A 13,553-nucleotide genomic window follows, 5' to 3' on the forward strand; every position below is an offset into this window, starting at 1 on the left:
AGAATTAAGAACTCAACAGAAATAGGAGCATCCAAGTCGCAGGGGTGGCAAAGTCCAAAACAGAGAATCCACAGCAGAGGAAGGAAGGGAGGAAGTGAGATTGGAGAGGAAGGGAATGAAGAGAACCAGCGTTCTGCCTCCCCTTTTGTACAGCAAGCAAAGCAAGCGAAGAAGGGGAGGCGAGAAGGAGAGGAGCGGGCCACGCGACAAGGAGGACCGGGGGCCGGACTGGAAGAGATTGAACGATGGTGGCCGATGGGCAACGCTAGGACAGGGAGGACCGGAGGTCGGAAGGACAGAGGAGAGGCAAGACTCATAGAGGAGGCCGATGAAACGAAACCAAGGTTCTGCCTTAAAATTAATTTTTTTGAAAAATTTTTTGTCGGGCTTCTCGGGCCGTCGTCGAGCACAATATCAAGCCCGAGCCCGGCCCGTTAAGTATCAGGCCGGGCCGGACCCGATAACATGAGCCACCGGCCCGTTAAGTATCAGGCCGGGCCGAGCCCGATAACATGAGCCAGTTAAATCCAGTTTCAAGGCCCGAGTCGGGCCGGGTACCCGGCGGCGGCCTGGCCCGGTGGCCAAGCTTACCTCGAGGTAAGAGATCTATGTACTATTTGTATGTCAGTGTCTCCTTTTTACAACAGAAAGGGTTAAAGCTTTCGAAAATCAAAATAAAAACTGACCGCCTACCAGCTCCTGCCATTGCACCAACCCCCTTCTCAAATGATCGGTCATTTTTATCGGCTATTTTCTCCTTTTTTGGGAACTTGTATAGTGAAGTTGGTCATTTTTATCGGCTATTTTCTCCTTTTTTGGGAACTTGTATAGTGAAGTTATGACCAGATTTTTTAAAAATCTCGTTTATCGTTTATGAAGAAAAAAAAGATAAATGTTGAGAGGAATGCCAAAATAATGAGTTGGCTTAACTTGTATAAATTATAAACTCGTAAAAAGTCAATGCAGTGTATGCTATTTATAACATTGTATACTGCATTTTGATTTTAAAAAAATATTTTTGTGCACATTCCAATAAAATTCTCTTATTTATATATAACTAGTTCATCCAAAATCTTTATATATTTAAAGTAGGTGGTGATTAGGGGATTTGGAGAAAGTTTAAATAAATAAAATAGATCAGAAAGGTGACAAGGAAGAAATAATTTAACATATTGTTGATTATGAATTCTTAAGCCATGTTTTTGCATGAGTTCTAATTATATATGGCTGCTATTGAATTATTGGGTTACCTTGTTATATATATATATATATATATATATATATATATATATATATATATATCAACTAACCTGGAAAAATCATTAATAGACTTTGCAGAAGAAGCCAGACTTTGTTGAATTTCCTTCCTAACTTATGGTTGAGCTGGGAACTAAATCTGCATATTTCCTAACTATTAAGAGGAAAATCTCAACTGACAAATTTCCCCAAATATTTGTTAGTGAAATTTTCAAACTGCATGGAGCCCCAAATATCAATATTTTGTCGGTGATGGTTTTTACCGACACTTTCTTCACCAACGATCGATACACATGTTGGCAAAACCTTTACCCACGCATGTTAATGTTCTTTGACAGTCAGTGATTCCTCAGTTTTTTGTATTTAGATCATCAGTCTACTTCAAAGTTTTTGTCTAGTCTCGATTTGGCCATAGGAAACAAGTTTTAAACTTTAGCACCACATTTCATCTACAGAACTGAAAGAACAATTCTTGACGTTACAGGGTACGTTACGTGCATGTATATTGGAATTTCAAGGTTCTTGGGATGTATATTTTACCATGATAGAATTTAAGTATAATAATAGTTACCAAGCAAGCACTGTGACATGTATATATGTGCTCGCCGGTCATATAGCTTAGAGCTCCAGCCTGTAGATCCCGCCAAGTAATGTGGAATTAAAAATTCAATAGAGAGTCATGCATAAATATGTAAAATTATAGTTAAGCTAATAATGCCCATGCATCTTGCAAATACATAATAGTATTAGACTTTTACTATTGTACACACTCGAACGAAAAAAATAGCTGCTATGCTAGAGAATCATTTGGATCATCGATTCTAAGGTGGTCAAACAATAGAGGTATAGTTTTAAATATAAAAATCAAAATATTTTTTAAAAAATCCTAAATATCATTCATTTGTAGGGAAAGATTTATGAAAGATATATGAACAACTGGCATCAAAGCCTCGCTTGCATATCTGGCATGGTAGTACAAGGTGAATTGAGTCTGTGTAGAGATAATTGGCAGTTAGCTGCAATTCTTGGTAGTATGGCGGAAGATCAAATAGGTTCATCGGCTCAAGGTGGACCTGAGACTCGCCTGCAAAGGAAGCAGGAAGCTGGTGCTGCTATGCCAAGCACATGAGGGAAAGCTCAACTAATTGCGGTCGGCGTTTGGTACATTTCGGTTCCAACATAAATGCAGATTTAATTCCATATCAGACCACTTTAAGTTAGATTCGGTCAAGCCTGGCCCCTTTGAGTCGGTGTAACACGTCTGTATCCCGATCTGCCCTAGCTGTTTGATAACGACATAGTCACATACCCCAGTTTTTCTTTTGCCTCGTTTTTTTTTTCTTATTTTTGTTGAGCTTACAAGTGGGGGCCAATTAAAAAGAAATGCATTGACTTGACTTTGTTGTAAAATGAAAGAACCACTTGTCCAGGCGAAATGGAATCAAGATTCTGTAAATAGATCGATTGGAATGCGATTGGTAGCGAACTGGTTTGATTCAATGGCTGCTTCCAGAGAGTACCAGCTTTTAACTTTTTTTTTTTTTAGATATTTTAGGTTTTTTTCATTTTTAGAATAAATTTTGAAACTTTTTAGTTTATTCCTTTTGAAATTATTCTTTTAGTTATTTTTTATTTGCAACAGATTCAGCTTAGTTAGTGGGATCTGAGGAAGATTTGAAATCCATGGTTGTGAGATCTGACGTTTTGCTGAAACAATGGATTTGACATTGAGATCCAATCTTTGTTCTGAGAGATCCAGGGCTATCAAACCTGCCCAAATTGCCTACAAGGCGCTTTACTTTTTAGTACTACTTTTTGAGAATATGCAAAAAAAAAAAAAAAAAAAAAAATTGTAGCTACATTAAATCAAATAAAAATAATATATTTTTGAGTTAAATAGATGAAATACTTTCTTTTAGAAGGTTCTGGTATATAATCTAAAAATTTGCCGCAGCCCTGAACCCTAGTGGCAGGAGAAGGGAAGAAGGGTTTCGACCTCTTTAAAGCCGCCTATATTAAAAAAACGAGAAATAGGTCTATTTCTTCAATAATTTGCCAAAGGATACTTTAATAATTTTAAAATTACAATTTGCTTGCAGTAAGACTTTTTTAATTTGTATTTTTTATGGCTGGTTAATCCTCAACGTCACTGGTTCCTCGTGCATTTGATGAAGTCATTGAGTGTCTAATTTAAAATTATAGAGAACAGTAAAAAGCGAAAAAGAAAAATCCTCGTGCATGCTTTCGATGGATGAGGACGTGAGCTTCAATTCAAGCATGGTTGCATACGTTGGCCAACATGTCACACCCATACACGTGAATCTTGTCCCACCTGACCCACTTGAGTTCGGTCCGTATCTAACATCTTTTTAACACTAAACTCCGTTAGAAATCAAAGACCTGATCTCGCTTGACTTCATTCTTTTTCCCGACTAAATTTTCGAATGAAACTTGAGACTTGATTTAACTTGAGTAAATTGACCTTGTTAACTCTTTAGAAAAATAATTTAGTGGTATACTGTATGAATTAACAATGTTAATATATCTATATTGGATCTACATATCCATATTTGCACAATTTTGAAAAAGATTCTCAACTAACATGCAGAAGATCGATCCCCACGAGATTCGAATATCGACAACTTGATTGATAAATATATGGCATTCTTCGCAGTCTCTGTCTTTATGTTAACTTTCATAAAACGTCTCAGAGAGACCAAGGTTGCCATGAAAACAAGGGAAAACAAGTAAAAGATTGACGATAAAAAAAAAAAGTTGGGAAACCAGTTCCGATAGAGAGAGAGAGAGAGCAATAGTTACTTCCTAAAGACTTGAACATAACGAGAACTGAGTTGCAAAATAAGGAAGAGCGGAAAATTTGTGTGGCGGATTCCGAGCAGCCATACAAGTATAATGTCACAAATAAATGGCTCAAACTCAAAGGCGAAAGAAGTAACATGTGAAATTGAGAAAGAAAATATAAAATTAACGTAGATCAAGTTATTGTATATTGTATTACTTATTTTAGTAAATTAACTTTTTTTTTAATAGGCAGACACCAACCAGAAAAATATTCTGCAATATTAAAAGTAAATTATATAAAAAGACGAAAAAAATGGGTAGTTGGGTTTCCATCTTTTGGTATTAAAACAAACAAGGAGAACTTTTGGAAAGTTCTTTGAGTGTGCACAATTTGATTTGCTTAACTGCTTAAAGAAAGATGAAACCTCCACTCAACCCCTCATTTCTCAAATTAGTTGGTGCTTCGAGATGCTGCCCCCACTATGTTTTAACTTGTGACATTTTATTAGTAGTAACACAAAAAATCAAACCGTCGGTGACATTTTATTAGTAGTAACACAAAAAATCAAACCCTCAAACAATTAAAGTGAAGACTAGTCACCTATCAACTTTGTTCACTCAATTGAACCAACCCCGTATTTCAATACAAAAAAAGATGCAAGTCCTTACTTTTGATAAACTAGCACGAAGCTTCTTGAAAAACGTAGGCTTAAAAGGGTACCAATTGCGAATACGATATAGGGGCGTGGTCATCAGGGAAGGCGGCTCCCTTTGAATTTTAAAAATGGTCCTCTGAAATTCAGAAAAAGACAATAATGGCCTTCCTGAATTTTTTTTTTCCCTTAGAGGGTGTTGACTTGGTTGGGCCAACTCAGGTTTTGAATGACCCGTCTCGAACCCGAGTCGGTCAAGCTTGACTGAGCTAGGGTCCGCTAAACTCGTCTTTCCAAGCATTAAAAGAAAAATGTTTTAAAAACAAATAAAAGGGCCACATTGATATTTGACCAAGACACATCCTTTGCATATTTATTGAGTTTGAGTTCAAGAAAGACTTCATACAAGCACAAAACTTTTTGTTTTAATGTTTATTTAAAAAGAACTATCTTGGGCGTAGAACCGACATAATATACCATCTTGACCTTAGTATTTCACTTGCACCAAGTGTTCTATCGGCATAACTTGAGCCCTAAGAAGGCATCCCTTAAGAAGAACATTATGTTTCAGGAGTGCCTAATCATAGGATACATGATTTAAGAACACGTTCTTAATTCAAATGACATGATGTAATTAATTATAAATTTGTTTTAAGATTTAACAATTAAATATTAGATATTATAATACTATGTTTTCTGGGCATTAACCGGACATATTTTTTTTTATAAGAGTAGAGAAACTAAAAACGTAACTTCTCTTTTAAGATTTGAAGTAATTTTATAATCTAATTATTAAACATCATGCTTCCCCAAACATAAATTTCAAATTCATAAAGGGCTCTCTCTTTTCTTAGAGGCAAAACTAAGTAAGATATGAGATGTGAGGATATGGGATTCAATTAACCACATTCAAAACTTTATTCATGAATGAATGAATAAATGCGAAGATATATAATATACATTTAAAATAAAAATTGTAGAATATTTAAAAGTAATTGAAAGCTTACATGTGATGATGCACTTGAATCGGCCAATTCGGGCCGATTTTAAAAGCAGTGCAAAAAACTGTCGGCATGACGAGTTCAAAGCATTTATTTTGCAAATGCTTGTCAATGGACTCCACACAAGAAAACAAATGATCGCATGCGTCTTATTAATCCGTTTTGGAAAGTTCAGCCTTTTCATTTAATGCTCAACCTTACAATTGCACATAAAAAATTGTCATTATCTTCAATGGGATTTGACTCCTCCCTTTTTCAGGTTTTTTTTTTTTATTTTATTTTTTTCTTCAAAATGGTACATGATAGAGAGACAAATTCCTCGATTGAATTTATTTTTTAAAAATAAAATAACTCAAGTACCTTACCTCTCCAGAAGAAAAATGAGTTTGATTTGATGAAGTATGCGTACTAGTGTTTTGCATATATAAGGTTACTAAAATAAGAATTTAAAAGCGTAGACTGCAGGGATTAATTTGGCATTTAAGAAAGATTAAGGATGAAAGTGGCAATTATGGGCAAGTTAGCATTGAGCCTGAAAAACCCTTAAAAGTCTTAACCGTATAGGACGCAAATTAAAATTGTCTTCCCAGTGGGGAGAGAGAGAGGGAGGGAGAGCGAGAGCGAGCGAGCCTTCCAAGAAAGAGGACGTAAAGCGACAGGGACGACGTTTTTTTATGTCCCGAGCGTCTTTCCGTCGTCCTCTTTCCCTCTCTTTCTCTCTCTATCTCTCTCTGCGCGCGCGGGCATTCCCGCTATTGCATAGAGAGAGAGTGCGTCTCAGAGAAGGAAGAAAGGACGGAAATTAGTTCCCTTGTCCGACAAGATGGTGAATATCACCCCAGAGTCGGTTCGGCAGTTCGAGGCTCTCATGGATCAAGGCAATCTTTTTCGCTCTTTTTTTTTTTCTTTTTTAGTTCTTATTTTAGTCTCTTCTTCTTCGTGTTCATTTCAACTGAGAGCTACGTCGCCAGATTTTGCTGTTTTTTCTCCTTTTTTTTTTTTACTTGCGTCTGGAATTATGAATGCTGACCTTCTGGTTCTTCTGGATCCGTGCAGTGGAGGAGCCTCTGAAGAAGACGTTTGCGGTTAGTGTTAGCTCTTAATTTGTTGGGGTTTTTGTGTCAGATTGCTTTAAATCCTGTAGTTTTTGTGTGAATTATGGTGTTTGTCTTTGAGATTTGGAGGAATTTTGCGTTATCTCTTGCTGGTTACTGTGTATAATCTGTCGACTGATGTTGCGATTTCTTCTCCTCGGTTCCTTTTCCCGCGATTACTCGAGAATATAGCACGTTCCATCTTCAGGTTCATATTCCACCTTCTTTTGCAGCTTATGGTCTTCAGAATATGGATTTAAGCCTTTGTTTGTCCTTTTCATTTTGTAACTTCTCGATGTAATGTTGAAATGGTCTTTGATCGCTTCAGCGTCAAGACAATTATTGATTTCATACCTCTTCTTTTTTGCATTTGTTCATTTCAAGATTTTTTTTTTTTAAATTCCTAGATTTGAACTTCTTCTAGCCTATCTTTTTCTTCTCGTTTGTGAGGATGTCCCGTGGTCATTGCAAAGGGTATTTGATGAGTTTCTAATTCATAGTTTTTTAGTCTAGGCTGTAAGTTAGTTAAGCTGGAAAAAAGAACCCGACGTTGACGAGTCTTGATTTGGCATAAACGTTGAGCTACATCCTACATCAGCTTAGATTACCGTCCTATTTCTGAATTGAAATTTTTTTATGCTATTATTAAGATGAATTTCTTGATTCAAGTCACGGTTTCTTTCAGATGATGCGTTCATGCCGGTCACATGTTGTGGTCTTCATTATGTACTAATTAGCGACACTTTGCAGTTTGCATATGTATGCTCCTGTTTTGCTGTTTTTCCCTCCAAAGAGAATTTTCCTGGGTTCCCTACTTTTCAAGTTGTCTGTTTAGGTTCTAAAGTTTGAGGTTTCTAGCTTTATACTTTATCGTGATTGTTCTTCTACCGTAAAGTTTGAAGTTTGAACGGTGGTCTTATATTCTTATTCTCCCAAAATGGCGAGTCCTGTATAAATTCTATATAGATCTGATCACCTGAGCTTTGTGTAGTTGTGTGGTGGACCATTTATGACCATCTGGATGTTCCTACTTCCTATTTTACTTCTCTCTAGCAGGTTTTTGGTTTTCCACCTATAATGTTTCTTGCATAACCTTTTTAATGGTTTTGGATCTTCTACGACAAACATCAAACAACTGTAGTTTTGAAGGTGGATTTAGACTATATAAACTATAAAGGTGTTATTCTGGTGGCTGCTTTTTCCTTTTTGCTTTTGACATTGTTTTTCTGATGTTTCTGTGTGCTCTGTTGTCACCATAAGTTTTGTGCTACACTACCATAGGCTTTTTCTTTAAATTTTGTATTGTTATTTGCAAAGTTAAAAGCAGTAGATCGCTGGAGCAGCTGTTTTACAAGTTTTCTGGATGGTATATTTGTAGCTTCCTGTGTTAACCTAGGCAACTAGTCAACCAGTCACCCTAGTCAGTAGCCAGCCAGCTACTTCATGGCCACATAGTCAATGTGGCCATGGACCATGGACTATTCGACCGAATAGGTTGACTAGTCACTGCTAGTTGGTTAGTAACTAAGTAGGTTCTTGTGCTAAGTCACATGGGTACTTCGGTAATGTCCACGTACCCGTGTCGCCATACCCATACCCAAAGTATGTACTTGGACACACTTGGATACCTTTTAGATCAAAACTGATCCAAACTAGTTAATTTTGCTTGATTTAATTTTTTTCAACTCAGTTTCCTTTCTGTTTTTAGAATTCTGTTTTTAGAGTTATTGTTCATTAACGTGTAATGTTTTTATTTATATTACTTGTTTACTTAAATGGCCCTTTAATTTTGATTTTTTTTGTTACTTTGCACACACACACACACACACACACACATATATATATATATATATATCCTGATCCTGTCGTGCCCCCATACCTGCATTTTCTAAAGTTGCTGTACCCGTACCCATGTTACTTAGTTCTTGAGTTATTTCATTTTATTTTAGTCGACTGGCTTGGACCTGCTAGTCCCATCTAATCCTCTTGGGCCCTTAACAAACTTTTTGAATTCTTATTTTGACGACTTAGGTGAGTTCATGGTACTGACTTGTCGAATTTCATTTAGAATGTTCATCAGGGAAATCTTTCAGGGACACTAACGCGGTTTTTGAAGGCTAGAGATGGAAATGTCTTGAAAGCACACAGAATGGTCAGTTTGCATTTTCATGCTTCTTAAATAGGAGCATGATGGTGATTTGTCTTCTCTATCGAAAATGGATTCATCACTTGTTATTTTCTGAAGAGATATGGTAGCTTCTTTAATGTTGCTAGACCTTTGGAGGCTTTGCGGCTGTTAACTTCTATGTTTCGTTGCAGTTGTTGGATTGTTTAAACTGGAGAATACAAAATAACATTGATGAAATACTGACAGTAAGTTTTACGAAGCATTAATTCTTACAGGGCACTCCTTTGCACAATCAGCTCAACATTGGTCTAATTTTCTTGCAATTTGCTCATGCTTACCTCTTCCCCCCACCAATTCCCTTTTCTCCTTTTTGTGGTTCTTTATTTTCTGATATCGCTATCTTTCTTTGAAACAGAAGCCTATTACTCCACGTGATCGATATAGTGCAGTTCGGGATTCACAGCTCATAGGGATGTCAGGATACTCAAAGCAGGTCATTGGTTTATCTGTGTCTGTGTTCAGAATTTTATTTGTTTGGTTCCCTTGGGCCTCGTTTGAGCTGATGCCTAGTGACATTCTCCTAAAATTCTCTCATATGATGCTTAGCTTTGCCATCAAGATAGAATTCAACTAGAATCTTATAGAATTCTGCGTGTTGATTTATATTTATATGAGGAACTATGGACAAACTTGATAGAATCACAATTTTGTTTACAGGGACTTCCAGTCTTTGGAATTGGTGTGGGGCTGAGTACCTTTGACAAAGCATCTGTAAGGATCCATCTATCCCATGAGTGACACAAATATCAGGTTCTGGATGTTTCAGTGACTAGAAATATTTATTGAACTTTGATGAATACTTCATGTTATCAAAATCTGGAAGTTTATTTAAGGCAAGATAGGTCTTTCAGAGAAAAATGTTATATATAACATGTAGGTATTCAGTGAAGACGTATTTTGCTCATAAATACTGGTGATGTGTCTTTCTAGATCCTTTTGCAAGCAGTGGTTATCTGTTTCTTGATTTCAGCTATTTTATGTGATTAGTGCATCCCACAAACTTCCTGGAATAACAATGTTATATTCTATATTTTAGGTGAATTACTATGTGCAGTCCCACATCCAACTAAATGAATACAGGGATCGTGTGGTTTTCGTAAGTTTGTTCGGTTGTTCATTTGAATTTATGACAGTTTGTATTCATGTTCCTTGTTAAAATGTTTTCTTCTGGTTGCAGCCTACTGCCACAAAGAAGCATGGCAGGCATATTGGTAACTGCCTGAAGATTTTGGATATGACAGGACTACGATTCTCTGCACTAAACCATCTAAAGGTCTCTATTAATGCCCAGTTAAACTTGCTGCAAGCTTTAATTCTTTCTCGTCCTTGGCAGACACGAGCTGCTTTGTGTAATGTTAGCTGTTCTAGTACTAAAATTGATTAGGCCGAGAAGTAGCATTATACTCTTGTGCACGCAACACATGCAAATCACTCTGTGGGGGCCTTGAGGAGCCATTCCAAATATTTCCTGCTTGTTGCCCATCTCGAGTTACTAAAAAGTACAATGTCATAAGCATTGGTCATCAAAGTTCAAACATATGCAAAATATTCTATTTTAATATTAATAATGCACATTATTTGTATATTTCAAGATGGGTCATATAGGGGACAACTATCAGAGAGCTCCTCTCTCCTTTTGAGTACATGTCTTGAAATATGGTAACTTGTTCTGATAATGCCATTTAACATTTTCCCATCTAAATGCAGCTGTTAACAATCATAGCTACGATCGACGACCTGAACTACCCAGAGAAGACAGAAACATACTATATTGTTAATGCCCCATATATATTTTCAGCATGTTGGAAGGTGTGTGTTCCGTCTTAATTCATTTTCTAAACTTTCTTAACAGGACAAGACATGATACCTGATTATTGCATTGGCTAATCTTTCCTTGTTCTTGTCCTTTTTACTAGGTAGTGAAGCCACTTTTGCAGGAAAGAACTAGGAGGAAAGTACAGGTGTTGCAAGGTTGTGGTACAGATGAACTGTTGGAAGTAAGATTGCCTTTCTCTGACATTCTTAATGTGATGAATGGATATTGATTATTGCATTGGCACATATATTGGTATGTAGGGGGTAACTTCTCATAGATTTTTACAGGACATTGATTATTCTAATGCTTATTTGTTAAGAGTTTTCTTAAGATTATCTTCTTCCTCAAATGAAAAACATTAGGGTTTTCCTAATCTAGTTTTGCTAACTTCAGACAGATATTATTTGGTTGCTTTGCTTTCTGTAACTCTACAATATCTACAGAACACAAGCAGTTGAGCGGCCAAAGTAGGATATGTGTGTGAATCTGTTATTTTGTTTGTAATTTTTTGATATATATATATGTGTGTGTGTGTGTGTTTGTACGACCGTACCCCCGCACCCAAGTTTTTTTTAAAATGGTTCGTACCCGTACCGGTACCCATGTGACGTAGGATATATCAGACTGTCCCATTCAATTGATAATTTGATATTTTGAAGCTTAAAGAAGAAATGCAAGTTGCCCATCAATAGTGATAGTCATCAATGATTCTTTGATGCAAAGTAATGCTATTTTAACTTGAATTTCGTTTAACTGTAATCCTTTTGTTTTGCTGCTCTCATCATAACTTCAGATGTTGAAAGTTAAAAACGTGTACGAGTATTATACGGCGAGGAATTTCTCGGGTATATAAAATCTCAGCAAATTTTTTAAAAAAATAAAACATTTAATAAATCCTAAAAATTTATAAAAAAATAAAGTCATAAAAAATATGAAAAAATGCAAAAAAACGCGTATAATACGTGCTTTTTTCACATTTTTTATTTTCTGGCGTTTTTTTTAAAAAGTGCGTTCTTTTTCACGTTTTATACGACTGACTGTGTTTTGGCATATTATACATGTTTTTTTTTAATAGGACGTGTCTTTTGTGACAATAGTTGAAACTTGAAAGTTATAAGTCTCGAGAAGTTGTCTAATCTCTCCGTTTGGAGCACAACGTAATGTTTATCTGAAAACATTATTATCTACTTTAGTATGTAGGTCCTGGTACCAAATGACTCCAATGAAAGTTTTAGCATCTAGAACCTCCTTAACTAGCTCTGTTGTACTGAAATTGCTTTGAAATTATCCGGCAGCCTATTCCTCTAACTGTTCATTTCTCTGCAGTTAATGGACTATGCATCGCTTCCTCATTTCTGTAAAAGAGAGGGATCTGGTTCGTCCAGGCACTCCAACACTGGCGATGAAAATTGTTTCGCCCTGGACCACACCTTTCACCAAGAGATGTATGACTTTATGAAGCAGCAGTCGTCTTCTTCCAGACAGCTTGAACCACAGGGCTCTGTCCATGTGAACTTCCCTCAGCCTGACCCTGAAGGATCAAACATTGTGAGAACTATAGAAACAGAGTTCCAAAAACTTGAGGGTCAAAATTCGCTTCCCTGCCATCTCGATTCTCTTAAGATCAATGGTGATCGAGACTGCAGGAATAGGGATAGGCAGAGGAGCTCTTGCAAAGTTCTTCTGAAGAATTGAATTTGGAGATCAGTAGTTCCACCGGAATGCGAACTAGATCTGTATACTATTGGACATAAATAATTGTACTTGAGGACTCAAGTGGTTAAGATCAATAGAAAGATGAGTAGAATGAAGGATCGGATAACCGTATGTAAACTATAACAAAAGCTGAGCAGGGTCTTGTGCGCTAATTCCATGAGGATTTTATGTACCATCCTCTTGTAGTCTTCTTTCGAAAGGAGACCCTAAGAAGGTGATCATTATCAATTTTGATGGCGAAGGGCTAAAGGCAGGATCCTAGGCTTCTTTTCAGTTGATGCCTTGCAGAGGACCAGGAAGGGCCACCCCATCCAGTACGGTGAATTTAAATTTTTGCATTTCTGGTCCCCCGTATCTTGTCCCGTCACCGAGCACATTTGGCATTGTTCATCTCCTTATGTCTTGCATCAAGATTCGTTTAACTTGAATTCCTGAATGCCTGGGGAGGTAATACTCTTGAATCTCTACTCCTTTGACTGTCAAGTTCAAGTTAGTGACGCTAAAACACCATTTCAAATTGAAGCACAAGATATTTGGTGAATCGAAATTGAGTACGTTACGTTGGTCTTATTGCCTCCCGCGCCCTTGCTTCCAGAAGATAAAAAGCGCACTCTGGCTGTCAGGTCTCTGAAGTCATGAACTGCATTATTCCTGCTCGTAAAAGGTCCAACCATGTTATAATTTGTAAATATTAGTTTCCAACTCGGATTTGAAACCTTGGAAAAATGGTGCATACATATGGTACATTGTTTCATATCGGGCCGTAAAAAAAAAAGACTTGAAATTTAAGATTTGTAAACATCTTTCATTAATACGATGAAGCGTGTCATCTGGTGGCATGTATCAGCCAATATGGGCCGATTCAGCCTTATATCAGCCAATTATATTGGCTGACTAGTTGTGATGCTTATAGCACTAAATCCAGCTAAAGAGCCCAACCATCGGCATTCTTGTTGCGGTTCTGGGAGTAGTCTGCACGGCCTGGACTGTCCTCTTATGCACCATGACCAGAGTCTTGGGCTAAGG

The 13,553-nt window shown here is 36.9% G+C and overlaps 1 protein-coding gene across 1 annotated transcript; it reads left to right on the plus strand.

The window, feature by feature from the left end:
- The first annotated feature begins 6,299 nt into the window (after nt 1-6,299).
- LOC116258886 (phosphatidylinositol/phosphatidylcholine transfer protein SFH9-like) lies at nt 6,300-12,633 on the plus strand. The gene is made up of 11 exons (XM_031636329.2): nt 6,300-6,591; nt 6,770-6,798; nt 8,876-8,959; nt 9,127-9,180; nt 9,351-9,428; nt 9,653-9,706; nt 10,032-10,091; nt 10,173-10,268; nt 10,703-10,804; nt 10,912-10,992; nt 12,138-12,633. Exons 1-11 carry the CDS (start codon nt 6,537-6,539, stop codon nt 12,504-12,506), a joined length of 1,062 nt encoding a protein of 353 aa, XP_031492189.1. The 5' UTR covers nt 6,300-6,536; the 3' UTR covers nt 12,507-12,633.
- Nucleotides 12,634-13,553: the final 920 nt, after the last annotated feature.

This window comes from Nymphaea colorata, chromosome 8, assembly GCF_008831285.2.
Source record: "Nymphaea colorata isolate Beijing-Zhang1983 chromosome 8, ASM883128v2, whole genome shotgun sequence".
NCBI classification, from domain to species: domain Eukaryota; kingdom Viridiplantae; phylum Streptophyta; class Magnoliopsida; order Nymphaeales; family Nymphaeaceae; genus Nymphaea; species Nymphaea colorata.

Coding starts and splice junctions, on each gene's coding strand:
- LOC116258886 (XM_031636329.2), top strand. CDS start 6,537: ATGGTGAATATCACCCCAGAGTCGGTTCGGCAGTTCGAGGCTCTCATG. Junction 6,592..6,769: donor CGAGGCTCTCATGGATCAAG/GCAATCTTTTTC, acceptor GGATCCGTGCAG/TGGAGGAGCCTCTGAAGAAG. Junction 9,429..9,652: donor TGTCAGGATACTCAAAGCAG/GTCATTGGTTTA, acceptor TTTTGTTTACAG/GGACTTCCAGTCTTTGGAAT.